At 49.3% G+C, this 27,230-nt stretch overlaps 1 protein-coding gene across 14 annotated transcripts in view; it reads right to left on the bottom strand.

The window, feature by feature from the left end:
* The window catches only part of PTPRS (protein tyrosine phosphatase receptor type S), a 305,911-nt gene that overhangs the window by 28,487 nt on the left and 250,194 nt on the right, over nucleotides 1–27,230 (bottom strand). For 9 of the 14 annotated variants that reach the window (XM_081895351.1, XM_081895349.1, XM_081895354.1 and 6 more), the window contains 8 exons: nucleotides 26,458–26,555; nucleotides 26,045–26,301; nucleotides 23,165–23,258; nucleotides 20,596–20,808; nucleotides 19,574–19,731; nucleotides 13,988–14,100; nucleotides 9,208–9,255; nucleotides 1,070–1,167 (listed from right to left, as the gene is read on the bottom strand). In XM_081895351.1, coding sequence (XP_081751477.1) covers nucleotides 1,070–1,167; nucleotides 9,208–9,255; nucleotides 13,988–14,100; nucleotides 19,574–19,731; nucleotides 20,596–20,808; nucleotides 23,165–23,258; nucleotides 26,045–26,301; nucleotides 26,458–26,555 — 1,079 coding nt within the window. The remainder of the gene's footprint in view (nucleotides 1–1,069; nucleotides 1,168–9,207; nucleotides 9,256–13,987; nucleotides 14,101–19,573; nucleotides 19,732–20,595; nucleotides 20,809–23,164; nucleotides 23,259–26,044; nucleotides 26,302–26,457; nucleotides 26,556–27,230) is intronic. The other 5 variants (XM_081895355.1, XM_081895347.1, XM_081895345.1 and 2 more) reach the window with 1 other exon arrangement.

The raw sequence follows: 27,230 nt of genomic DNA on the forward strand, positions 1-27,230 counted from the left end.
CAAGCTACGATTGTATATTAAAGGAAGCTGAAAAGGTGACAGGGCTTAGTGAGCGGGAAGAGTCTGTGGCAGAGGGCAGCCCAGACTCAGAGGCAGGTGAGGAGGGAGACCAAGAGGCAGAGATGAGGCAGGCTGGTGAAGAAGCATAGCAGTCTCCCCTCCTCCTGGTCTCCCAGGACCAGAAGAGGTATGAAGAGGCTGGAGCAAAGAGAGACAGAGCCTTCAGCTGCTGGGGAAGGGTCTTGCAACTGCCTCACTGGAACAAGACCTACTGGGAAGAAAGGTAAAGGACCCCTGGATGATTAAGTCCGGTCAAAGGCGACTAAGAGGCTGCAGCGCTCATCTCGCTTTCAGGCAGAGGGAGCTGGCGTTTGTCCGCAGACAGCTTTCCAGGTCACGTGGCCAGCAGGTCTAAACTGCTTCTGGCACAATGGCACACTGTGACAGAAACCAGAGTGCACGGAAACGCCGTTTACCTTCCCGCCGCAGTGGTACCTATTTATCTACTTGCGCTGGTGTGCTTTCAAACTGCTAGGTTGGCAGGAGTTGGGACAGAGCAATGGGAGCTCACCCTGTTGCGGGGATTCGAACTTACTGGGAAGACTTGCTGTGCTCACTAGGCATGCACTGTTTTGGGAGGGGGGGTTGAATGAAGAGCTAACTTCACTGACACAAGTGGTTTTTCTTTATTGCTGACACACCGTCTTACTCGAGCTGACCAATCAGCACGAAGGTGGTGCTTTTCAGCCACTAAGAGGCTCGCCCTTTGATCTGATCGGAGCCAATCCGAGAGGACGGAAGCGAATCGGTGCCTGAGGATGGGCTCTTGGGGCCAGTAAAGAGAGAAAAGGCATAGGAAGAATGCTGAGTAGTTCTGGATGCTCCAGAGCTAAGCGTTTAAGAAACACGCAGAGGTCCACAAACACCCCCAGTTCCTGGGCTGGCCGTTACGGAGCAGAGGGCTGCAATTTTAGGCCGTGTCCCCCATAACACATAGCCCCATCCTCCACCCCACCTATGATGCGTTCCCCCCCGCCATCCACTGCCAACCCATAATGCTCCTTTGTACCTCGTACTCCTGAGAGAGCTTCAGGTTGTCGTTGGCCTTGAGGTGCTCCGTGTGGTCTGCCAGCTCCGAAATGGGAATGGGTGGGTGGCTCAGCATACCTGGCGGGGGGGGGGGGCGGGAGACAGATGGGGGAGGGGAGAGAGACGTGGGAGGGAAAAGTGGCCTTCAATTAAACAAAAACAACACACACCGTTCCGTAGCAAACATACAATTCAGATTTTTTTAAAAAAAATTATTTTCGAAAACAAAAAACTGCAATGAAAGGAGGGTTAGAAAGGAGTGCGGAGGGTGGGGTGGGTGTGGGGGGAGAGAGAAAAACTGTGAGGGCTCGAAATTGTGTCCTTGGAAACTGGAGAGGGAAATGAAGAGAGTTCTTTCCGCCCGTTCTCGACATTTATCGATAAATCGGAAGGGAGGGGAAAGGGGATTCTTCCCCCCTTCGTTTTTGTAAAGAGACGAACTAACAAAAGGAGCAAACGAGAACAGAAGAGAAAAAAAAAGATTCTGATAGCAGGCACTTCGCAGCGATTCCAAATGGTGACGTGGCGAAAGGAGGGTGGTGTCAGGTTGAAGGAAGCGAGGGAACGGGCCCCCCCTCCGAGAAAAGCAAAACAAAGTCGGCAGAACGCCAGTGCCAACACAGCAAACAAACGATGTGTCAAGGGCAAAGAGGTTCGTTGCAATGATAAATAATACTAATATATATATAGAAACCCAGATATAAACAAGACACACCGCACAGAGGTTTCAAAAGGGGGGGGGGGCGCGTATGGTTGAGTTGGCCAGTGAAATGAGGAGAGCGCGATGCGCCTGGGGTTGGTGCTGGAAATGGAGGAGGAAAAGCAGAGGTTTCCCAAAAGGTAAGAGTGGCTTTTTCTAGCCGTGAAGATAAAGGAAGCAGCTGCTGCAGGCAGCCAGAGTGGTGCCCCCCCCCGGAGGTAGTTGCTTTGACTACAACTCCCATCATCCCTGACAACATCTGGGTGGGGGCACCACTTGGGCAACACCTGGTCTGTACCGGAAGCAGCAGCTCTGCATGGTTTCCGGCAGCCTGACGACAGACTCGTGCAAATATTCTATAGGGAGAAACTACCTTGCACTGAGTCAATGAGCTCAATATTGCCCATGCTGAATAGCGCTGAATCTGCAGGGTTCTCTGCCAGCCCTGCTTGGAGATGCCGGGAACTGAATTTGGGGCCTTCTGCATGCCAAACAGGTGAGCTGTGGACCTTCCCATAAGGGCTCTGGAAGGCGAGAAGTTCTACAGGAAGAATGCCATAGTAGTGCGTTGCACCACAATGCACACTACGGAGGATCGGGTGTCATTTAAATGTTCGGAACTTGCCTTTGAGGCAGAGGTGGGTCACATCACCGTCCCCTAATAACACCTAACATTCATTTATCTTCCTGGAAGAGCCCATTTCTGAGTCACTAAGAGACTCCTTTCTCTCCACCATTTGGGGATAATAAATTGGTCTTGTGAAAGCTGCCGCCCCAGCTAATATCAGAGGTTTCCTGAAAACAATGCTATAAAATGCAGGATATAGTTATTTGAAATCTTATCACATGGGGAGGGGGAGAAACGTTCTACTGCACTGGGTGGGGTGGGGTGGTAGATTTCTCCACTTCCAAAAAAACCGACGTTTATGGAAAAGGTCACTTGGATGAACCCAATTTTAAGTCCTACTCAGAGCAAATCCATTGAAATTAATGGATGTGACCGATACCCATTAATTTCAATGGGTCTATTCTGAACAGGACTTAAGTTGGCTACAAACCACTTCTACAGCATTTTGGAGATGTTTTCAACTTCTTTCTCATATTTTTTAATTAAAAAAAGTCAGGCCTCTTTTTTGGAGAGGGTGTTTGTTAAAGAGACTGCAGGTCTTCTCTTCATCATTTGCAAATCTGGAGGAAAGAAACCCCCTTGGTGGTTTGGTGCTGTTCCCCTCGAAAGGAGGGCAGAATCTGCCCAATGAAACTATTCCCAGATCTCTAATTCTGCTGCAGTTTTTTTTAAAACATAGCAGCAGTTTTGGATCCTTCTCCCCAGGGAAACTGGGGGGCAAAGCCGAGCCATCAGTTCAGCAACAGCCCTCCCATCTGTGAATAAGTCTAACTCTCTTTTAAAGCCACTGCTTTTAAAAAGGTGAGCATTTCTGCCTCCTGCAGCAGGAAGTTCCTCAGTTTAACCTGTGTGCTGCATGAAAAAGTCCTTCCTTTTATCTGTCAGAAATCTTCCAACACTCATCTTGCTTGACAAATGCCAGTGTTCAGAATGCCTTTGCTTAACCTGAAAGACTTCAGCCTGTCCTCACATGTCTGAGGTTGTTGGACAAAGGAACCACGGACAGAACTCATTCCTCCTTTTGAAATTGGGCAGCTGTCCCCCCAAACCCCCTTGTACCCCTTTCCAGTTCTGGTAGCTGTTTAGGTATGAGATCCACAGGATTTCCCCTTCTCTCTGCAGCTAGCGTGTTTTTGTGTGTGTGTGTGTTAAACCAGCCCCGACAAACAGAATTTCGATATGATTAAGAAGGCTGCAAGGGAGTTGGTGCATGAGAATGACGACTGGAATTGCAAGGAGAAATAGAAAAAGTGGTGTGTGCATGAAAATAGTATCTTATTACATTTTTTTAAAGATTCCACACTGCTTGAATTTGTGGAAGGAATGTGAGGACGCAGAATCAGCGCCGCTAAGGAAACGTTCACATTAATTAAGCTGATTCATTGTGGAACCGTCTTATGACAATGCATAGATCCAGAGAAGTTACTGCCTAGAAAACACCGTGGCATAACTCAGTTACAGGCCAATTTCATGCATGCTTACTCAGTGGTGACTTCAGCAGGACTTACTTCCAAGAAAGGACAAATAGGACTGTCATCTCAGAGCAATTCTACACTTTATTCCGAAAAGGGGGGGGGTAGATTTCTGGACTCTACTACAACAGACAGTTGCAGATGAGCTGTGTATTTCGGTTCTAAATGTTCGCCTTATGTAAAAAAACCTCCTTGCAGGAAGTAAGCTAGCAAATCGGGTCCCAAGGCGTCCCATCCCTTTCTCCCTAACCATGATAACCTTCGGCAGGTGCAAGCTTTTGTTTAATAAAGGGGAGCACTCAAAAAACAGCTCCCTCTCGCCTGCACTTAGACGCCTTATGGTTTCACTGCCACAGATGTCTTTCCGGGGAATTGCAGTTTGCAAAAGAGATAGGTGCCAATCTCAGCAAAGCCTGCAAATTCTTGGGAGTTCTCAGAGAGAACCTATGGCAGTTAAACCGGTTTAAAATGTGCAGTGTAGGCATGCACCCTAAGAAGGAACTCACTCTCTGACGGTTGCCTAGATGGGACAAAAAATATTTGGGGGTTGTGTGTGTGTGTGTGTGTGTGTGTGTGTACAATGGATCATCAGCTCTGCCTGTCAAGTTCCAAAGGCATTGAGAGCCATGGGGAGTCAGTTGGTGGTCATCGGAAATGAGTTGGGAACCATGGGAAGTGAATTGGGAACCATGGGAAGCGAGTTGGGAATCATGGGAAGTTCATTCCTCCTTCTGAGAAACCACCGCTGTGACTTGGGAACGGGAAAGGGAGAGGTGGGGGGAGATGATGGAGAGCCATGGAGAATTTCGAGCCCTATTGGGTATTGCATGGTTAAAAGCAGCATCAAGCAGCAGCGGCAGCATAGCGATAAAATAACCTGAGAACTCGGGGACAAGGATGGCAAAAGCCAGTGCTGTGTTCACCAGTTTTACAGTGTGCTTTTGCAAAAAGCTGGCTTTCTTATTCACCAAACCCAGCAAGGAACAAAGACCATAACACGTGGAAGGGGTGGAGATTGAGAAAGAGGGTCTCTCTGCTCCCCACTCCCACCCTTAGAGGTGCAAAAGGCAAACCTGGGAGCCAGAAAACACAGGAGAATAGCAGTTGTCAACCACTGAAACCTAGCACATACCTCTGTAGACCTGAAAGGGCAGCTTAGCTAGGTAATACATTTCCTGCTTCGATTAGTTTTTATCCAGACCTCTGGACTTCATAAATGTCCCCAAAAGAGCTATGCAGACTCCTTCCTGAAACCTCTCACCCAACTATTCTCCATCTTTAACCCCGGATCCAGAACAGGTAAACAGACAGGGCCTAACCTAGTGTCTACTCGTAAGTTCAGACATTCAGTTCAATGGGCAGGACTGCAGCTTTAGCTACCCAGTGAGATCAGTAGCAGTGAAGCCTTTTGCGTGCTTACTCGGGCGCAAGTTTCCCTGAGCTCGATGGGGCTCAGTCATCTTTTGCAAGTGGACTGCAAAAAAAACCTGCCAAAGGAATAAAAAAAGTACAGTCATAGCTCGGGCTGAAGTCGCTTCAGGTTAAGCCTTTTCGGGTTGCGCTCCGCAGCGACACGGAAGTAACAGAGCACGTTACTTCCGGGTTTTGCTGCTCGCGCATGCGCGGATGCTCAAAATGACATCACAGACATGCGCGGAGGTGGCGAATCACGACCCGCGGATGCGGATTGCGTTCGCTTCAGGATGCAAACGGGGCTCCAGAACAGATCCCGTTCACATCCAGAGGTACCACTGCACTTGAAATTCCCGGGGATTTAAGCAGACACCTATGAAAAAGGCCAGTAAACCCCACCCCCCAAAAACCAAATTGTGTTTGCTTCGCATGGGAAAGGAGCAAGTTAAATAACAGAAAGCCTCTGTGAGTCAAAAGTACTCATCCACAGAGGGTGCCCACTGTATCTCTGAATGATTCATTACCCTGAGCATACCTCTTTCTCTTCGGGTTCCCTGCAGATGAGTTAATTTGCACTCCTGATGGGGAGATGCAACAGAATTAGCCCAGCTCAGAGAAGGCTGACTGCTGCAACCCTGAGCAAAGCTCTCTATTCTGCCTTGGTCAGACCACAAATGGAACGCTGTGTCCAGTTCTGGGCAGCACAATTTAAGAAGGTTATTGACAAGCTGGAAGGTGTGCAGAGGAGGGCGACCAAGATGATCAAGGCTCGGGAAACCAAGCCTGATGAGGAACGGTTGAAGGATCTGGGTATGTTCAGCTTGGAAAAGAGGGGACCGAGAGGAGATAGCCATCTTGAAATATCTCAAGGGCTGCCACGTGGAAGAGGAAACAAGCTTGTTATCTCCTGTTCCGGAGACCAGGACCCAAATCCATGGATTAAATTATGAGAAAGGCGATTCTGACTCAACATTAGGGCGGATATTCTGATGCTTAAGAGCCATTTGACAGTAGAACGGACTTCCCTCAGATGGTGATGGACCTTGGAGGTTTTTAAGCAGAGCTTGGACGGCCACCAGTCCGGGATGATCTATCTGAAAATCCCTCATTGCAGAGGGTTGGACTAGATGATCCTTGGGTCCCTTCCAATCCTACGCTTCTCCCCATTCACAAGAGTTTCAGAAACACCCCAAGTTTCCTCAGGCTCCCCTTGCCAACTTGGGGAGTGCGGGGGAAGCATTCTAACCCCCCCCCAAACCACTGCAATTCCTCCTTTTGATTCTGGTACCAGCCCCTACCCTCAAGGGTTGCTATGATTGCGGGAATCTGGCTTTAACCACCTATCTGCTTCTCGTACTACTTTCTGCATTTTGGTGCATGGGAGAGAGAGGCCGCCCCTCCCTTCTCTCTCCGCGCCCCCCGCCCCCCCATTTTGCTCAAAGTCAAAGCAGCTTTCCGGGAAATCAAGCTGTTGACCGAGTCCATATTTTCAGGCTTTGAAAGAGAGAGATCTTAGGGGAGAGAGTTCTCATCTAGCGTTTCAAATCCCTTGAAATCTCCTTAATCTTGTTATTGCAAAGAATTCAAGCTCCTCTCTCTCTCCACCCCCCCCCTTTCACTCTTTCTACGAGCCAGATCATTTGATGGACAAAATCGGCCCAACATCTGCTGCGTAGACCAGAGGCCTCCGCTGCTGCCGCTGAAGTAATTGCAGCTCAACAGGAGAGGCCTGCTGTCGCCGCTTGCTTCTTTAAATAAAAAGCAAAAAAAACAACTGAGGTGCTTAGCAAAACGCTGGGCTCCAGAGAGGATTGCAGTCCCCTGGAAATTATTCTGCAGCTGAGGAGTTGCCGTATTTTTCACCCTATAGGACGCACTTTTCCCCCTCCAAAAATGAAGGGGAAATGTGTGTGCGTCCTATGGAGCGAATGCAGGCTTTCGCTGAAGCCTGGAGAGCAAGAGGGGTCGGTGTGCGCTCCACGGGCTTCAGGCAGCTATCCACAAGCTTTTGGAGCCCGATGGGAGTTCCTGCTGGGCTCCAAAGGCTTGTGAATAGCAGCCTGCAGCCCGAGGAGCGCAGCGCCAACTCCCGCTACGCTCCCTGGGCTTCAGACAGCTATCCGCAAACCTCCGGAGCGTGCCCCCCAGCCCCACAAGCTCCGGGAGCGGCAGCAAGGCTGCGCGCAACCTTGTCGCCGCTCCCAGACCTGTTCTGGCTAAAAACGAAGCCAAGACAGCGACCGGGATCCATCCTCCCGGCTGGAGAGGTTGCACGTGGCTAAAGAGGAAGCCAAGACAGCCAGCGGGATGGATCCCACAGGCTGTCTTGGCTTCTTTGCTCTTTGGGGCTGGGGAAAAAAATATTTTCCCCCTTTATTTCCCCCCTAAAAATTAGGTGCGCCCTATGGTCCGGTGCGCCCTATGGAGCAAAAAATACGGTAATGGTCGTGGGTTGTTTTTTTTTGCTCCCACAGTCGTGAAAATGCCAGCTCTGCGTTCCTTTCCTAAAAGACATCCACATTTAAAGCACATGCGCCTCCCCTCCGCCCACAAAGAAGGCTGGGAACTATAGTTTGCACAGGGCGCTTGGGGGGTAAACAACAGTTCTAAGGATGCCGGGAGATGACGAACGTTGTCTCTGCTTCTGAGATGGGAAACAGCACCTAGCGCAGCTTTTCTCAAACTGTGGGTCCCCAGATGTTGTTGAACTACAACTCCCATCACCCCAAGCCAGCGAGGCCACAGCTCGGGGATGATGGGAGTTGTAGTCCAACAACTTCTGGGGACCCACAGGTTGAGAACTGCTGAATTTCCTATACATCAGGGGCGGGGAATATTTTCTCAGCCCGGGGGCTGCAGTCCCTAACAGGAAACCTAATGTGCGGGAGAGATGCAGGGGGAGGGCCGCCCCCCCACTTTGTCCCACCCCACTTCCACACACAAAAGACCCTCGGAGCAAGTTCGGGGAAACAGCTGACTGTGCTGGCTGTTCAAAGGTGGCCCTGAATTCTCTGAACTGCCAAAAAGTAGGGGAAATGGGGGGGAAATTAACTATCGTAATATATAAATGCAAACTGCTATACCGATAAACACCTGGGAGGGTTACATCCAACTGAGTTCCGCTCAAGAGTAAACCCATTGAACCCAAGTTAGCCAAGACCTTTAACTGCAATGGATCTACTCTGAGTAGGGCTGCAATCCCGCCTGCTCATGAATGTGCCCAATTGCAAAACATAACCCCAAGGGATGTGAGGTTAGGATTGCAGCCCAAGTCGTAAGTTTGCAGTGTCCATTAATGTACGTGGGTTTACTCAGAGTAGGATTTAGTTGGGTGTAAACCAAGGAAGCGAATGAAAGTGACTTTCTTAGGCCCGCTGATTTCCACCAGACGCTTAGTTAGTGGTACCCACTGAGATTAATGGACCAAAGACAATTCATTTCAATGGGACTGCCGCTGGATACAACCTGGTGGGTCTACTCTTGAGTAGAATTCAAGTTGGAATTCTGCTGCAGTCCTATAGGAGTAAATCCCATTGAACTCAACGGGGCTGACTTCTGCGAAGGTTATGCGCAGGATTGCAGCGAAGCGCAACACACTGACCCAGTCGCAATTTCGACCGTTTTGCAAAAAGCCTTTTCGTTTCGAGAACTGTAAAACTGGAAGCACGGTTTGGAAATGAGACAAGCGGCAGCACGAGGGACGCAATGGCAAAGGCCACAGATATGCAGGGAGAGAGAGGGGTGTGAGAATGAAGATGGAAGGAAGAAAGTGCAACAGAAGGAAAACGAAATATATATATTTGGGGAGTGGGGAGAGGGGGGGGGAGGTCGGGTGGCGCTGAGAAGAAGAGGGGGGGGAGCACAACCAATGAAACGGACAGGAACGAAAACACACAGGAACTAACTTTCAAGGTCAAACTCAGGGTCACTGAGGGGACTGCTCAGCCCAGAATCTGCAGAAAACAGGAAAACAAAAAAACAAAAACAAAAAAAAACAAAAACAAAAAAAACAAAATATATAGACTTTTATAAAAAAGGAAAAAACACTACTCAACCAAGAAAACAGAAAACGGAAAAAAGCAACACAAAATCCGAGAGGAAATGAAAGGTGTTTTTTTCTTCTTTCCCCTCCCTCTCTCGCCCCCCCCACTTTTTTCTCCTTTTCACAAAGGGTTGGGCTTTGTCTGTTTTTTTGGCCACGTTCTTGGGTGCGTGCATGGGGGGAGGGGGGGCAGGGCTTAAAACAAAAGAGCTGCTTTGTTTTATCCAGAATCTTACCCCCACCTTAAGCCCCTTCGCCTCCCCCACCCACCCAAAAAAGCGTCTGAGTAACGAAAAAACGATTGAATGAATATCTTGATTTCAAGGAAACACCGAAGAAAATTTGGAGGAGGCGACCCCCACCCCCCAACCGTCAAAGTCTCGTTACATGTTAAGTTTTGCACTAAAAGTTAGGCGCGGGAAATACTTTCTCCATTTCCTCCTGTCTTTAAGTTCAGCTCTCCGCTTCGGTTTGCAAAAAGAAAACCGCAATTAAAAACCCATCAGCGTTTAAATGCAGATCAAATCCTAACGCACAAACGTTCCCGTGCATTTTTGCCCAGCGTGCGTACTTTTCGCAATGCAAACTCCCCATAAGCGACACACCCTTTTGTACCGTCGTTTTCTCTAACGCATGCATTTCATTTCATTTTTTAAAAACCGCGCTTTGCCCTGATCACTTTGGCGTGAAGAACTACAGTGCAAATTTCGGAGGGAGAGAGAATTGGCAAAGAAAACGGCCACCTTTTCCCGGTTCTCAGACTCTTTTGGAAAGTTTGGGTTAGTAAGGGCTGAATCCCCTCCCTCCCGCCAACATTTGAGAGGGAGATATCGGTTCCTCTCGCTCTCCAATTTCTTCTCCCCCTGTGATCCTGCCAATAGCACCAGCAGATGTGGCAATGACTCTTTTTCGTCCTTGGTACCAACAGTTTGCTCATTGTGCAGAAAGCCACAATGGAGACAGAGCCCTCTCCTCAATGAATAATAATAATAATAATACTCCGCCCATCTGACTTGTGGGCCCCAGCCACACTGGGCAGCTTTTAACAAATATAAAAGCCAACCAGGTTGGGGGACATAGTTGCCTACTGCAGGGGGGAGTTCCGCAGATTAACTATCACTGCATTAATGAAGAAAGGGCTTTTGTCCTTTGGCCAAAGCAAGGGGGAACATGCAAGCAGCCTGCAAAGGGGAAGAGAAGAAGGAGAAGAAGGAGAAGAAGGAGAAGAAGGAGAAGAAGAAGAATTTGGACTTGATATCCCACCTTTCACTCCCCTTAAGGAGTCTCAAAGTGGCTAACCATCTCCTTTCCCCTCCTCCCCCACAACAAACACTCTACGATACGATAATCTTTATTGTCATTGGCCCATACAGAACAACGAAATTGAAAAATCTGCATAAGACATTCAAAAACAAGCCTGCTATCCCAGCCTGGTCAGCCCCCTAAAAATTCTGATACCCCATTTTTAAAATACAATATACTCCCATAGAGACTCCTTACACTGCGTTTAAAACCAAAACCGCATTTGGATAGAAACTGTTTCTCAGGCGGCTAGTCCTAGTCTTTATAACCCTGTAACTTCTTCCAGAAGGCAGAAGCTGAAAGAGAACATTTCCGGGCTGCGCACTCTCCTGCGCTATCTCTGCAGCTTTCTTATGGCATCTGGAAGCATAGATTTGATGCAAGGTGGGAAGAGCGCACCCAATTATTCTCTCCGCAGTCTTTACAACCCTGGACAGCGTTGTTTTCCCCCTGAGGTGAGTGGGGCTGAGAGACTTCAGAGAAGTGTGACTGGCCTAAGGTCACCCAGCAGCTGCAGGTGGAGGAGCGGGGAAGCGAACGCGGTTCACCAGATTATGAGTCCGCCGCTCTGAACCACTACACCACACTGGCTCTCGAAGGAGTTCCAGGTGGGACACAGATGATTCCTCACCAGATGCCCAGAGATGCCAAACGCTGACACACTGTTCTCCGCTTCTGAGATGGGAAGCGGCACCTTGCAGCTTTCCTATATGTCCGGTGTGGAGAGTCTTTTCTCAGCTTGGGGGGTGGCTGCCTCACATGCCATAATAATCGTAAAGAAATTGGAGTTCTTGTGGAAAATGCACTGAAAAGGATAAACCAAGAACTCTGGCCACAAGTTTCAATGTAAGGATTAACTACTACTCAAGAGTTGAAAAGAAAGAAGCGTATATATTCTGCAAAAAACGCACAGAGAAACGCTAGAAAACTTGGATTCAATTATCTAAGACGCATGTTGAAAAAGAAACATAAAAGAATAATATGATATGATATAGACTTCCAACAGAATTATAGTCCTCAAAAAACCGAGCTGAAGAAGGCGTTTACTCCGAAACAGGGCCCCGTCCTGGTCACCACTACTGAGTCGTACATCTGATTCATACTCCGGATACTCCTTTTTGGCTCTTTATTCTTTATTCTGAGTTTATATAATATGGACTCTTTTTGACTACCATTGAGACTTGTATAAAACTATTGTTGTGTACTGGTATTTTATGTACCTTTATACTATATTATTGCACATTTGAAACTACATTATTTCGGCACTTAAACGTTATATCTAAATTTATTATTATCTTAAAACTATTGTACTCACACGTTGCGTTTAAATTTACTATTAGCTTTAAACTGTCATTTTTTGCAGAATATATACGTTTCTTTCTTTTCAACTCTTGAGTAGTAGTTAATCCTTACATTGAAACTTGTGGCCAGAGTTCTTGGTTTATCCTTCACATGCCATAATGGCAACTTTATAAGAATAATAATTCTATTATTTGTACCCTGCCCATCTGACTGGGTTTCCCCAATCCCGCTACTTGGGGCTGCATGCTTTCGGTGGGGCGGCAAACAAGGGAGAGGAGCAATGGGTGCAACCCCATTGCCATACAACATTCAGTTAGCGATAGCCTATAATAAACAGCAGCAGCTGTTGCACCATTGAGTGCAAAACCCGTGCACTATATTTAGCTAGATATAAAGGAACCTTGGTGTCCCCAAATCTGGACTACAAACCCCATCATCCTGGAGCGCTGGCTAATCTGTCTGATGGCAATGGGAATCAGAGAATCACAGAATTGCAGAACTGGAAGGGAACCCTACGGTAACCTAGACCAGGCACCCCCAAACTGCAGCCCTCCAGATGTTTTTGGCCTACAACTCCCATGATCCCTAGCTAGCAGGACCAGTGGTCAGGGATGATGGGAATTGTAGTCCAAAAACAGCTGGAGGCACAAGGTTGGGAAACACTGGTCTAGACCCTGCAATCGCAGGAATCTCAGCTAAAGCATCCGTGGCAGATGGACACCCAACCTCTGCTTAGAAACCTCCAAGGAAGGAGGCAAATTATGGACCGGATCTGGACCCCCCCTCTGCCCCCCCACCAACAAAAAGGTATTTCCGTCAACAGACATCTTGTGTGCCTAGAGAGGCTGATAAACTAGCGGCAACTGACAAAGAGCCCTGGAAATTAAGCCCCCCCCCTTGTTCCCCTTCTCTGAAGCCAGGGCTGAGAATGTGCCAATAACATCAGTTACAACAAATAACAGTAGCAGTAATAATAATAATAATAATAATAGCTGCTCTCATTATTATCATCAAAATCCCGCACCAATGAAAGTTGGATTCTGGACTATAAATCCTTGCAAAACGTAAGTGCGTTTCCACTAATCCACTTTTTTGGGGGCGTTATTTATTGTGCTCCACCTCCCACAAATTTGGCATCACTAATTTTGAGTTCCACTAGGCAAATCGAGGGGGGGACACACATCAAATCGCACCCACAGCCCATCCAAGCACTAGAATTCCCATCCAGGCAGCCTTGCCTTGCGCCCTGAGCTTCTGCCAAGCGTTCCCTGCACACTTTCAGACTTCTCTGTCTGGTCATGAGGACTAGCGCCTTGCCTTTAAAAAGCCAAACTAATAAATTAAATTTTGCATTTTTTTTTTTGTTCACTTCTGCACGGAGCAGTGCTGCCTAAACCTACCTACCTAAATCCAGAAACCTTCGGGTTGTTTTTTTTTAAAAAAACAAAAACCAGAAAAGAAAACAAGTCATTAGAAGTCAAAAGGCAAGCTTACATATCGGCAGAAGGCACAGATAAAACAGTAATTGTTTTAAACCAGGAAAGCCTACAGCCCTTACTCCCTTTCCCAGGAAAATGAGAAAAGTATCAGTCAGAGCACCAGGCAGAGAAACGTATGGGATTTCCCCCTTGCATTGCTCGTGTTCATTCCATAATAATGAGGACCAGGAACTTGCTTTTTTTTAATTAAAAAAAGAGAGAGAAAAAGAAAAGAAATCAAATCCTGTGGCCACCATCTCATTCTGCAGCTTTTCGGCGATGGTCAAATATCGCGGACACAAACAGCCCTGCCAAAGGTCAGTTATGATTTGCTAGAGGCCTCCCTAGCAGGCAAACCTGCCGCTGCCGCCTCTGCCCCACACGATCTGGGCATTTCCTCCTCCTACCTGAGATGTTGCATGGCGACGGCAGCCGTTTGCAAAGGCCGCAGGGCCTCACACTCTGGCTGGCAGCAACCAAGCCGGGTCGGTTTCTCTTCGAGTGAAGTTTCATGGGGCGGGGGGAGACTCCGGGGGTGCTGGTGGTGTGCGGCCTGTTTACCTGGGGTCTGGAAATTGATGCGCCTCATCTCCACAGGGTCCTTGGGGTGGTGTGGGGTGATCTCTGCGTTGTTCAACATGCATTTGATGCGCGGCTCCGAGTCTTTTCGTTTGCTGAGGAGCAGGAAGGAGGGAGAGAGAGAGAGAGCAGATAAAAGGCAAGGCTTTAAGGAGTGTGTGCAGCGCTGCACCTCTGTCAGTTTTGGGGACCCCCTGGGGCCCCTCCAGGAGTCATAGCAGCCAACGGTCAAGGAGGATGGGAGCCCAAGAGTCCAGCAACTTTTGGGCCGGGGAGGGGGGCACAGCTGTCAACTTTCAGATTTGAAAACAAGGGATCAGCAGCCTCACCTGTCCCGGGGACAGTCTATGGGATATCTAACAATCTGGGATAGCAGCGCTGGAATAAGGGAATTTCCCGCAAAAATAGGGAAGGTGGACAGCTGTGGAAGGGGGAAGTCATGGGTCATGACCCCAGACCATTAGGTCCAGTCGTGACCGACTCTGGGGTTGCGGCGCTCATCTCGCTTTATTGGCCGAGGGAGCCAGCGTACAGCTTCTGGCTCATGTGGCCAGCAGGACTCAGCCGCTTCTGGTGAACCAGAACACCGTTTACCTTCCCGCTGGAGCGGTACCTATTGATCTACTTGCACTTTGAGGTGCTTTCGAACTGCTAGGTTGGCAGGAGCAGGGACCGAGCAACGGGAGCTCACCCCGTCGCGGGGATTCGAACCGCCGACCTTCTGATCGGCAAGCCCTAGGCTCTGTGTCTTAACCCACAGCGCCACCCGCGTCCCTCGACTTGGCTTACGCTGCGCTTAAATGAAAAACACCACCACCACAGAACTGCACATTACGGTTCCCAAACAGGCTCTCAAAAGCAGTGTCAAATTAATTCTGACAAAATCTGTGCAGGGCAAAGTGAATCTCATGAGGCAGGGTGTTCCACAGTCTAGTTGTTGCTACCTAGATTTCCAACAGCCGAGGGAACGAGCGTTAAAACCAGAAGAATGCTTGGCTTTGATAAATTATGGCTGCTGAATGTCAGGACGGTCAGACAGGCAGGACAATTCACAGGTCAGAATGAAGACTCGAGACTCAACGCGAAGTCAACTTTTTTATTATTCAGAAAAGGAGAACGCAGCAGAGTTCATCTAGGCTTGACATTGAAGATATTGCTGGGACAGACATCTCCAAGCGGATGAAAACTACGGCAAGGAGGAGACAAGGCTCTTTGTGATCTGGGAGTCCCCAGGCTCTGTGATTAAGGCCATAAGAAAAGGCTTCTGGATCAGCCCAGGGGGCCGCCAACCTGTTACCCCCAAACCCCTAAACGGAGCCCAAACCATCTCATCCTCCTTGCCTATCTACCAAGATCAGCCAGAAAGTTTTTCCTTCACGGATGGAGAGGGAACAATGGAAAATATCACCTAAGAAGCAATACCTAGTCTGTGGAACTCTCTGCCTCATGAGAATCCATTTTGTCCCATCCTTGGTGATTTTCTGCCTCCAAGCTAAGTCTTTTTTTCTTGTTACGTTACTCTTGCCTTTTCTGTTTCACTAAATGTATTCCCCCCCCCTTTCCTGGCTTTTGTTTAGCAGTGATTATCTTTCAACGGCATGATCTGGAATTTAGATGTTGTTTGCGTACTGGTTTTAATTGCCTTGTGAGCTTCCCTTGCGTGTTCTGTTAAGGCTGGAAAAGTGGGATATAAACAATGCAAATAAATAAAGACAAACAGCACCCGGACCTATCAGGGTTTTGTTGCGGTTTTTTTCCAAGAAGAAAAAGCAGCGTCAACATACAAAACGTCAAATCTATGGTTGTAAGCCAGCAATCCAATAGCCAGCCATCTGGAAAGCCCAAACTTTATTGTCTAAAGCCTTGAGAAATGGCTTGTTCTCTCCCCTTGAGAACCCTGAGCTCTAGTGCGAGTGGAGAAATATGCGACCCAAACCCAAATAATTCCAAGAGCCTAGCAGTGTTGCCAGGAAACTGCCCTCTCCACCTGCAACCTGTTTTTGGACAGCTTGCAATATCGTTCCCTTTGGGTTGTCCTCCCTCTTTACTCAAGGGTTAAACCTTGCTGGCACTTTTAGGAGCAGCGATGTTTCAGTAGCTCAGCTGCAGCTTAAAGTGCCACCTTTGTTTTACTGATTGCCTCTTGGTTCCTAAAGTGCACCTGACTGCCACCTGAATCAGAGACGGGGAGCTTTTAAAAACTCTTACCTGTCTGGTTTGCTGTCCAGGGAAGCAGTAAAAAAAGAAAGAAAGAAAGAAAGAAAGAAGAGAAGGAGGAAAAGATAAAGATGTGGTTAGTGAGAGTCGCCCTTCACACCCCTTCACCAGGACTCTCAACCATCTGAATTATATGAATCTTTAAAATAGTGGGTCGTATATACCTGTATACCTGAAGGAGCGTCTCCACCCCCATCGTTCTGCCCGGACACTGAGATCCAGCGCCGAGGGCCTTCTGGCGGTTCCCTCACTGCGAGAAGTGAGGTTACAGGGAACCAGACAGAGGGCCTTCTCGGTGGTGGCGCCCACCCTGTAGAACGCCCTCCCATCAGATGTCAAGGAAATAAGCAGCTATCTTATTTTTAAAAGACATCTGAAGGCAGCCCTGTTTAGGGAAGTCTTTAATGTTTTATCGTGTTTTTACCACTTGATTGGGAGCCGGCCAGAGTGGCTGGGGAAACTGGGGTATAAATAATAAATCGTGTGTGATTGACCCCTTGCAACATGTTGTCTCTGGTCATGGCAGCTCTTGACACTTCCGTAGGAAGTGAATGGCTTACCTCCCCCCTGCCACGCACAATCTTCCACATTTATTTATTTATTCACCGATTTGATTTATATCCCATGTTTCCTCCCAGGAGCTCAGAGAGTGGCAAGTACATTAAAACCTTTGTGTTCCTTCGTTTTATCCTCTCCACGTCCCTGTGAGGTAGGGCAGTCTGAGAAAAGAAGTGGACTGGTCCTCATGGTCACTCAGTGGGCAGGATTCGAACCCTGGTCTCCCAGGTCCGAGCCCAATACTCTAACTCAGCGGTTGCTGAACTCTTTTTGAGCCACTGCATCCTTGGTTCCACAAACTCATCCCCAGTGCCTGCTACCCTATAGAAAAGGCGTTATTCGAAGTTTTGCTAAGGAAGATTGCAACGCAATAGATTTCAAAATGTCCATGATTACACCATGTTAAAAGTACAATGAAAATGGCTTAGTTTAACGCCATAAAATGGATGAACTCAGGACTCTGCGGTTGGAAGGGACTCCTAGAGCTATCCTGTCCAGCCCCCAGCCATGTACGAACCGCAGCTAAATCACATGCGAAGATTCAAACGGAGCTGATCCTCGCTTCGCTGTGTCCCCACAACCACCGTACATTCAAGAGTGAGATGCCGTACTAAACATATTAAAGGTCACAGCCCGTCACAAAGCGGCCATGGCTTCCTCCACCCCCAGAGGATTCTGGGGGGTGTAGTTTGCTAAGGGTGCTGAGAGTCGCTTGCAGATCAACCCCACGAATCTGGCGGAAGGAAGGAGCCATCTTGCGCCAGGTCCAAACCTCGCAGTCTTCTGCCAAAGATTTTGGCCAGCTCTCCAGCACTTCAAAGGTTAGAGCGCTTTAACAGTCGACCCCTTTCCCCAGGGAACTCTGGGAATTGCAGCTCTGCGGGGTTGTCTCCCAACAACTCCGGGCTACTTTAGCAAACTACAATTCCCAGGATTCATTGGGGCGAGGGGGGAGCCATTATTGTTTTATCAGGGGTGCCCAAACATTTTCCAAAGAGGGCCAGATTTTATGAAGTGAACATGCATGAGGGCCATAGCTGTCAACCTACAGATTTGAAAATAAGGGACCAGCAGCCTCAAAAATAAGGGATCAGCAGCCAAAATAAGGGATTTTCCAAGCACAGGCATGTTCAACTTCTGAGCCCCTCCGAGCCAAAGGCAGAAAGCCCAGCCAGCAGCCAAACGAAGCCTCAAGCGGTGGTTCCCACAGCGCAGCAACCCAGCAAAGGGGATGCAGCAAGGAAAACCACCATCACCTCTCCGCTGGGAAGCGCTGAGCAAAGGCGAGTCCCCAGGCAACGCGGCCGATTTGATCGGCACAAGGCATGCAAGCTCCACCCCCCAGTCGTTCTTAGACTCCTTATTGGGTGAGCAACGCAGCCAAGCAACACAGTTGGAGCCTCCCTCCTCCCTGGCCAGCAGGGAGGGAGGGAGAGGAGCTGCTTCCTTTGAAACCCGGGAAATTTAAGGGACATCATCAATAAGGGACAGCAGCGGGACACGGCGCTGGGATAAGGGACTTTCCCGCCAAATAAGGGATGGTTGACAGCTATGGTGAGGGCCGACCAAAGTTTCTGAGTTTTTTTTAGGATTTTACCCCAGGACATAAACCGTAATTTTCGCTCTATAAAACGCCCCTCCCCCCCCAAAAAAGGTAAGGGGAAATGTGTGTGCGTCTTATGGAGCGACTGCAGGCGGGAGGCTCTGCTCAGCGCTCCCTTTAAAGAGCCGCGCGGAGCGTGTGTGTGGCTCTTTGGGGCTGCTCTTCTCCCTCCTCGGGGAAAAGCCCCCAAGAGCCGCACACATACTCCGCACGCTCTTTAAAGGGAGCATGGCTCTTGGGGGAGCCTTAGCCATGCGCAGCCTCTCCTGGGCAGGGAATGAAGGCTCCCCTTGCCCGGGAGAGTCTGCGCGCGGCCAAGCAAGAAGCCAGGATCGCTGCGCTGCGATCCTGCTGGCTGCCCTGGTTTATGGGATAGCCGTGTGCAGCCTCCCCAGCCCAGGAAAGGCTGCATGTGGCTATCCCATAAAGCCAGGACAGCAAGCTTCTGGGATTCAGAATATTTTTTTTCTTCTTCTCCTCTTCCAAAACTAGGTGCGTCTTATAGAGCGAAAAATACGGTGCTGCCATGGGGGCCAGATTAAATTGACCGGCGGGTCGAATGAGGCCCCTGAAGCAAACTTTGGACATGTTTTAAGAGGTATGATTCTGCTTCTAATGCATAGTGGTGCCTGGATATAGTAACAACAGCTTTTGGAAAACCGTGCCTGGGTTCTTCAAGATGTGTATCCTTATATTACCCTACAGGTTGCTAAATTCCTAACAGCCGTCCTCTCGTACAAGAGACGGAACGGAATGTTAGCTGATTATTGATAGTTATAAGAATTTTCCATAATGACATCAGATATTGATTTTAGTGTAGTGCCAAAAAAATTTAATCTTAAACTTTTTATGAATGGCTAATATCCGTCCTTGTGAGTTGCGAACTGTGTTATACTACTTGTGGTTTGTACGAGTCCGCTGTTTTATTTGATTTGTTTTGTTGTGTTGTGTTTCATGATGGGCGTAAAGCTGAATAAACATTTGTTGTTGTTGTTGTTTGGAAGACCGTGAGTTGTTGAGTGCCCCCTGCCTCCCAGCACGCCCCCCTCAAGATCACCCCGCTGACCCACAGGGGGCAGTATCGCCCACTCTGAGAGCCACTGCCTTAACCACTGCACCGCACAGCCAGCAGCATGGGGGTAAACACACATGCTTTGGAAGCGCAAAACGTGCACGAGAAAGCCACTCACTTTTTGTAGAGGAGGATTGCGATGACGATGCAGATGATGAAAACCACGGCCAAGACCGGTCCAATCACCCAGATCAGTCCCTCCTCGCCGTCAATCTTTGGTTGTGGGTCAGGGTTGTCTATCTGAATCGGGTCTGAAAAGGGGCTGGCAGTGTATAACTGAGGGAGGGAAAACAAGGAGAGCCGAGGGAAGGGAATCAGTAACGCGCAGGCGACGGCAAACGTGGAGTCACTTAGAATCAAACAGCTGGAAGGGGGACCCCCAGCGGTCCTCTAGTCCAGCCCCCGGCTGCAATGTAAGAATTGCAGTTAAATTAACAGTGGGTGTTCAATTAACACTGGTGGGTGTTCTGCGGGGATCTGAAGGAAAAAAAACTTGCTGGAAAGGGTTGCATCTGTATTGTGGGTCGAAGCTTTTCCATGCTTTTTAAAAAATATATTAAAAAACGGATATTGATTGATTTATTAGTAGTTCTAGGCTGCTTTTCATTCAAATGAATCCCAAAGTAGCTTACAAACAATACACCATAGTAACAGAACAGAACAGGACATACTATGCTGCAATTGCAGCATAAATCATATAGAAACATATGTAATGTCAGTAAAACAATCTTCTCAGTTGGTACTTGTATAAATATAGGGATTTTAATTAATATTATGTATTATGTATTATTATTTGCCCCCTTTGGCTTGCCACCCTATATGGCACTGGTGGGGTTTCCAAGACTAGGAGAGACAACTTTTCCAGGTCATGTGGCCAGCAAGACTAAACTGCTTCTGGCGCAACGGGACACCATGACGGAAACCAGAGCACACGGAATCGACGTTTACCTTCCCGCCGCAGCGGTACCTATTTATCTACTTGCGCTGGCGTGCTTCCAAACTGCTACGTTGGCCGGAGCTGGGACAGAGCAACGGGATCTCACCCTGTCACGGGGATTCAAATTACATTGGATGCAATCTGTCTGAGCCAAAGGGATCCAGAGCATTACGCACAAAGTTCAGAAGCAGAAGAGAACTCACCGGATCGGAGGCCCGCAGCACAGCCAGGACGAAAATGACGTACTTCTGACCGGGTTCCAAGGCTTTGTTCTCAAAGCCGTCGTAGCGCTTCAAGTCCCCGAGGATGAAGTAGGAGGGCAGGGTGTTGAAGCGGGCTGCGATGTAGGGCTTGTGGAGGTCCAGCTGGCGGGAGTGGCGGAGACTGCGCCGTTGCAGCCGGGAAATCTGAATCAACTGGGGAAGGGGACCACGAGGAAGGAGATTCAAATCAGCTACGCGAGGCACCACAGAGATTGAGAAGAAGGCAAGGCAAAAGCTTCCAGGTGCACAAAAGTTTGGTTACTCTTCTCCTTTATTAAACTATCCCAGCCTCCCTCAGGGAGAACAGTCTCAGAAGAAAATATAAGGGTCTGGACAGTGTTTACTGCAGAGGCTGGCAAGGCTTACTGGGCATGGGCCAGATCCGTGGAGATCCTCCGTGGGCCGGACCAGTGCCGGAAACTGCGCCTGCGCAGAAGTGATTTTCAGCGTCTGGGCATGCGCAGAAGTGATTTCCGGAGCCGCGGAAGAGAGCCCCCGTGCCGCGCTGGTTTAGCGCAGTGCGTGGGGACTCGCCGAGCGGGTGGCTCAATTCGGGGGTGGCTCACGGGCCAGTTAAGCAACCCTTATGGGCTGCTTCTGGCCTATGGGCCTAAGGTTGCTGACCTCTGGTTTACTGAGATCAACATGTCCCCCACCTCTGCAGATATACCGTATTTTTCGCTTTATAAGATGCATCAGACCACAAGACGCACCTAGTTTTTGGAGGAGGAAAACAAGAAAAAAAAATATTCTGAATCCCAGAAGCCAGAACAGCTAGAGGGATCGCTGCGCAGTGAAAGCAGTGATCCCTTTTGCTGTTCTGGCTTCTAGGAAAGCTGTGCAGCCTGCATTTGCTCCATAACACACACACACATTTCCCCTTACTTTTTAGGAGGGAAAAAGTGAGTCTTATAGAGCAAAAAATATGGTAATTCCTTCTTCACAGAGTAGGAGGGGACCCTGAGGATCATGCAACTCCATGCAATGCAGGAATCTTTCATACAACGTGGAGCTCAAGCCCATGACCTTGAGATTTAAAGGTCTTGTGCTCACCTATCCCTCAGGGGCACAATGGCACAGACCTTCGTAGAAGTGGGGCAATAAAACTGCTAGCATGTTTGCAAAGCTAAGCGGGGCCCGGTGTGGTTTCCAATCGGATGGGAGACCCCGTTCTGAGATTCCTGTATTGCAAGGGATTAAGCTAGATGACTCTCAGGGGTCCCTTCCAACATTGCAATTCGTTGGACGAATCAGAGACCAAAGAACAAAGCTTAGCTGTGCCTAAATACGCCCCTGGAAGAGGGTTTATATATGAAGATGTGTAGGGCCTCCACACCGCTATGGAAGTTCCTTCTAAGCCAGGTATAGGGGGCATTTCTGTGCCTCTGCTTGTTGCTGAACTACAACTCCCATCATCCCTGGCAACTGCACATGCTGGCTGTGGATGATGGGAGTTGTAGTTCGGCAGCACCCAGAGGGCAGAAGCTCCCCCTCCCTGCCCCACAACAACCTGTCCCAAGCCCTCCATCCCTGGGCTACTTAAAACTTCTCTATGCACCACTTTCAAATCTTCTCCCTGCGGCAATGAGGTCTAGAAACATGCAGGTTTCGAGGTGCTGTAGACTCTTTCTCCTGACAGACTCACAAGTTTGTAAAGAGGTAAAGGTAAAGGGACCCCTGACCATTAGGTCCAGTTGTGTCCGACTCTGGGGTTGTGGCGCTCATCTCGCTTTACTGGCCGAGGGAGCCAGCGTACAGCTTCCGGGTCATGTGGCCAGCATGACTAAGCTGCTTCTAGCAAACCAGAGCAGCGCATGGAAACGCCGTTTACCTTCCCGCCGGAGCGGTACCTATTTATCTACTTGCACTTTGAGGTGCTTTTGAACTGCTAGGTTGGCAGGAACAGGGACTGAGCGACGGGAGCTCACCCCGTCGTGGGGATTCGAACCGCAGACCTTCTGATCGGCAAGTCCTAGGCTCTGTGGTTTAACCCACAGTGCCACTTGCGTCCCCACAAGTTTGTAGGCTTCTGTAAATATCCAGGGTTGACTTCCTCTGACATTTGCTGACGTCTTAGAGAAGTGCTTCCCAAACTTTTTCACTCCCACCCCCGTTCCATAAACTCACCCCCAGTTCCCCCCACCCTATAAAAAGCATTGTTCAGAATAGTGATTTGCAGAATCCACTAAAGAAACGAATAGTAAAAGGAAAATCCAGAAAATTCAGAACAGCGGTTTGCAGAACCCACTGAAAAGGAGAACAGTAAAAGAAAATCCAGAACAGCAACATTTAATTGTGCATTAATTCAAATGAATTGAACAAACCAGATGAACTTGATGGAGTGATACCAGCTTTTCAAAGTCTGGTAGTCGTTTATTGCTCTTTGCACGCCCTAAACCATCCCACTGCCCCCCATTCTTTGATCTACCCAAGAGGATTCTGGGAGATGTCCCGGGCCAACCCCGAGTTGGCTGGGGTGCGGGGTACATGAATGACGGCTGCCACTCACCTCCTCCAAGTCCATCTCTTCCGGACTGTGGTATATGTTCTGAAACTGGCCACTTTTGGATTTCTTCAGCGGAACGACGACGATGTAGTATGCCCTGGCAGATCAGGAAAGGAGAAGGAACTGAGATGGGGAATAGGCTAAAAAGCAAACCTAGCACCAACCTAGCTAAGAAATAAAACGTTAAAGGTGGAATGAAATACCACAGAATTTTAAACTTTTTTAAAAAAGGGATATAGGGCAAGCCGGTCAGATGGGCAGCATATTAATACAGTGGTGCCCCGCAAGACGAACGCCTCGCAAGACGAAAAACCCGCTAGACGAAAGGGTTTTCCGTTTTGGAGGCGCTTCGCAAAATGAATTTCCCTATGGGCTTGCTTCGCAAGAAGAAAGGCCATAGGGAAATCTCCGGGGACCTCTTTTAAATGCTAGCGGTGGGGAGCAAAGCCTTTCCCCCCCTCCGGCCTTCAGAAGAGGTCCAGGAAGGCCGGCGGGGGCCGAAAGGCTTTGCTCCCCACCGCCAGCATTTTAAAAGCAGTCCGGGATAGCAGGGAAGCGCTTCTCGCTATCCCGGAGGGCTTTTGAAGACAGGCGGGGGGAGCAAAGACTTTTGCCCCCCGCCCGCCTTCAGAAGAGGTCCTGGACCTCTTCTGAAGGCGGGCGGGGGGCAAAAGTCTTTGTCCCCCCTGCCTGCCTTCCCGGGGGCTTTTAAATCGCCCCGGGGCTGTCCTTCGCTGCCGCCCGCCAGCATTTTAAGATCGCCCTGGGACAGCGGAGAAGTCTCCGCTGTCCCGGGAAGGCAGGCGGGGGGGAAGCAAAGACTTTCGCCCCCCGCCAGCCTTCAGAAGAGGTCGGGGGACAGACTGTCCCCGGACCTGGTCTGAAGGCGGTTTCCATAGGAACGCATTAATTGATTTTTAGTGCATTCCTATGGGAAGCCGTGCTTCGCAAGACGAAAAACTCGCAAGACGAAAAGACTTGCGGAACGAATTAATTTCGTCTTGCGAGGCACCACTGTAATAAGATTATTATTATTTGTCTGTTTGCATTTCTTAGTACAGAAAATATTGATCTGATGTGTAGAGATCTTTCCTGTTCTGTTTAGTTCAGGAGGGTTCTGGAAGGTTTCTTCTCTGTGTGAAAGAAGGTTCTTGTTTGGGTTATTCCTTCTGAGAAGCTGAGTACAGCGGGTTTGAACTGGTTCTGTTATCTCTTTCTGGCAAGATCATGCTGACTATAATAATCAGGCCAGAAGGAGGCTGGTTTTTATTTATGTTCTCTTTCTAACTCTTTGTTCTGGCACGGTGTTCTGTATGCTATAGTGTTATGGTTTAGTCTTATTATAAGTTCTTGTAAGTTTTAAATTAAGCTGCAACTGGATTTCTTATGGACAGGGCCAATCCTGACTCTATTGGATTTGTGACCATTCTGCTCATTTGCCTTCAGTAGCAGTAAAGCTCTGCTGGATGAAATACAATTGCCTCTGGTCTATTTTTTGGAAACTCAACAACGTGTTTAAGTCCCCACCCCACACCCGTGTGACATTGTTATCACCATTATTATTCAGAAATAAATACATTAAAATCCCTGGCAGGGAGCTACATGAAACCAGGCTTGTGGGCTACAAGTTGCTTGACTTCCCAGCAGGGCTATCTTAAGCATATGTGGCGCTGGGGTGCAAAGATTCACCCCCCAGGTTGCCCAGTCCCGGGTGCGCAGGAGGGCGGAGCCAGCCGGCTGCCTCAGCATCTCGCTGGCTTGGTCGCCCTCGAACTTGTGGCTCAGAAAAGCCCGCCATGGCACTCTGGCCAGCGGTGGGCTTTTCCCCGGCCTCAACTCCAGGCCCCTGGACTCTCGGCCTGGCGCCCCTAAGAGCCTGGTGCCCGGGTGCCCCGCACCCCTGGTGCCTATGGGTAAGACGGCCCTGCCTCTTGGGATACTGCCAGGGAGACAGTCATCTCCAGACGATCCATCGATCTCCCGTAGAACAGCATCAGTCAGTTAGCGACACGAGCCTCAGACACATTCCAGGACTCATGCACGCCCTTGCAGCAGACTCCGCAACAGAAGATGCACCCAGAAGAGCAGAGTGGTGCATGCTCTAGTTATCTCCCACTTGGACTACTGCAATGCGCTCTACGTGGGGCTACCTTTGAAGGTGACCTGGAAACTACAACTAATCCAGAATGCGGCAGCTAGACTGGTGACTGGGGGCGGCCGCCGAGACCACATAACACCGGTCTTGAAAGACCTACATTGGCTCCCAGTACGTTTCCGAGCACAAGTGCTGGTGTTGACCTTTAAAGCCCTAAACGGCCTCGGCCCAGTATACCTGAAGGAGCATCTCCGCCCCCATCGTTCTGCCCGGACGCTGAGGTCCAGCGCCGAGGGCCTTCTGGCGGTTCCCTCATTGCGAGAAGCAAAGCTACAGGGAACCAGGCAGAGGGCCTTCTCGGTGGTGGCGCCCTCCCTGTGGAACGCCCTCCCATCAGATGTCAAAGCGATAAACAACTACCTAACATTCAGAAGACATCTTAAGGCAGCCCTGTTCAGGGAAGTTTTTAATGTGTGACATTTTGGGGGTTTTTTTGTTTCTATGGAAGCCGCCCAGAGTGGCTGGGGAAACCCAGCCAGATGGGCGGGGTACAAATAATAAATTATTATTATTATTATTTACAACTTTATTCAGCGTTGGTCAGAACAAAGGAAAAACATGACTGCCTGCCTTCGTGTCGAGGCAACAGACAGAAAACAAAAGCTATATACAAAACGGAAACTCCCTGTGAGAAGGAAGTACGCAGGCTTGTGACACACAACAGCCTGCTCCCTTTTTAAGGAGGAACGGAAATATCCTAACACTGCCTCCCCGTTATTTTTACGTACTGCGCAGGTGAATCTGAGCCTTTCACTTCCGGCAGGTTCACCACGATGCTCCCGTCCAGGTCGTGTCTGTAGGTCACCTCCGGCTTCCGGCTGAGCAGGTTGGCTGCCGTCGAAACCTCCACCTGCTGTTGGAGGTTCCCCAAGGTGCCCTTGGGACCTTTCAGGACGAACCTGTACAACGTGTGAGGTCTCAAGTTCGTGATGAGCTTCTTAGTGGCACGGCCGTCCACCTCGATCTCTTTGCCCTCGTACTGGATCTGAAGTTCGGGGGGGAGAGGGGAGAAGCGAATCGAGATTTACGAGAGGTTGGCAAGTGAGGGAACGTGAACCTCAGGGTGAAGGGGGGCTCCCTCCACCCCCTAGCCACCCCGACAGGTAGCGCAACGCTCCCCAAACATAATATAGATCTGTACCGTGTACGGAACTGCAGAATTGTAATTCTCTGGGAACTCCCATCCGAGGAGAACGGACGTCTTGGTCACCATCCTCACTTTGAAGTTTTTGGGGAAAACTGTTGGAAACAAAAGCAGTGAGGGGAGGCGGGGAGCAAGGGGAACGGGGTGAAAAGAGCCACATTTTGGAATTCCAAACAACCGGCAAGAATCATCTTCCAACCAATCGGCAACGCCTTCCGAAATACACAACGCTACGGCTTCCGCCCAGAACGGTTGCCCATTCCGTTTCATCCCACACCCAACCATGGCGCCATGACATCACACAACGGGACACACCCCTCCTCCCTGTGCCCGCCCCTCGAAAACAGGCTATGTAGCTCCTGATTGGCTGCTGAGGAGAAAAGGGCCTCTGTGGGGGGACGGACATGTGGGGCTCGTGTTTCGTTTATCTCCCCTTCCCCTGTTTTGTGGTTTGCAAAAGAGAGAGAGAGAGAAAGAGAAAAAGAGAAAGAAAAGGCGAGAAAGCAGAAGAAAAGGCTCCTCCCACCTGTGATAGCGACTGCTCCGCCCAGCTGTCAATCAAGGAGGACTGTCTGGACTTGACTTTCGGAAGAAAGAGGAAAGAGGACTTACCTGCCGAAGGCAGAGAGAAGCCACCTGCCTTTCTAATTTTGATTTTTTTTTTTAAAGGAATGTACTCGCATGCCTGTCTTCCAAGCCAGCGGGGAGCTTAATGGCTTTTGATTTGCGGGCTTGCGTGTTTTTGTTTGCATTTCATTTTTAATCGCTTT

The sequence above is a fragment of the Podarcis melisellensis genome (genome assembly GCF_964234715.1).
Source record: "Podarcis melisellensis genome assembly, chromosome: 18".
In the NCBI taxonomy this organism is placed as follows: domain Eukaryota; kingdom Metazoa; phylum Chordata; class Lepidosauria; order Squamata; family Lacertidae; genus Podarcis; species Podarcis melisellensis.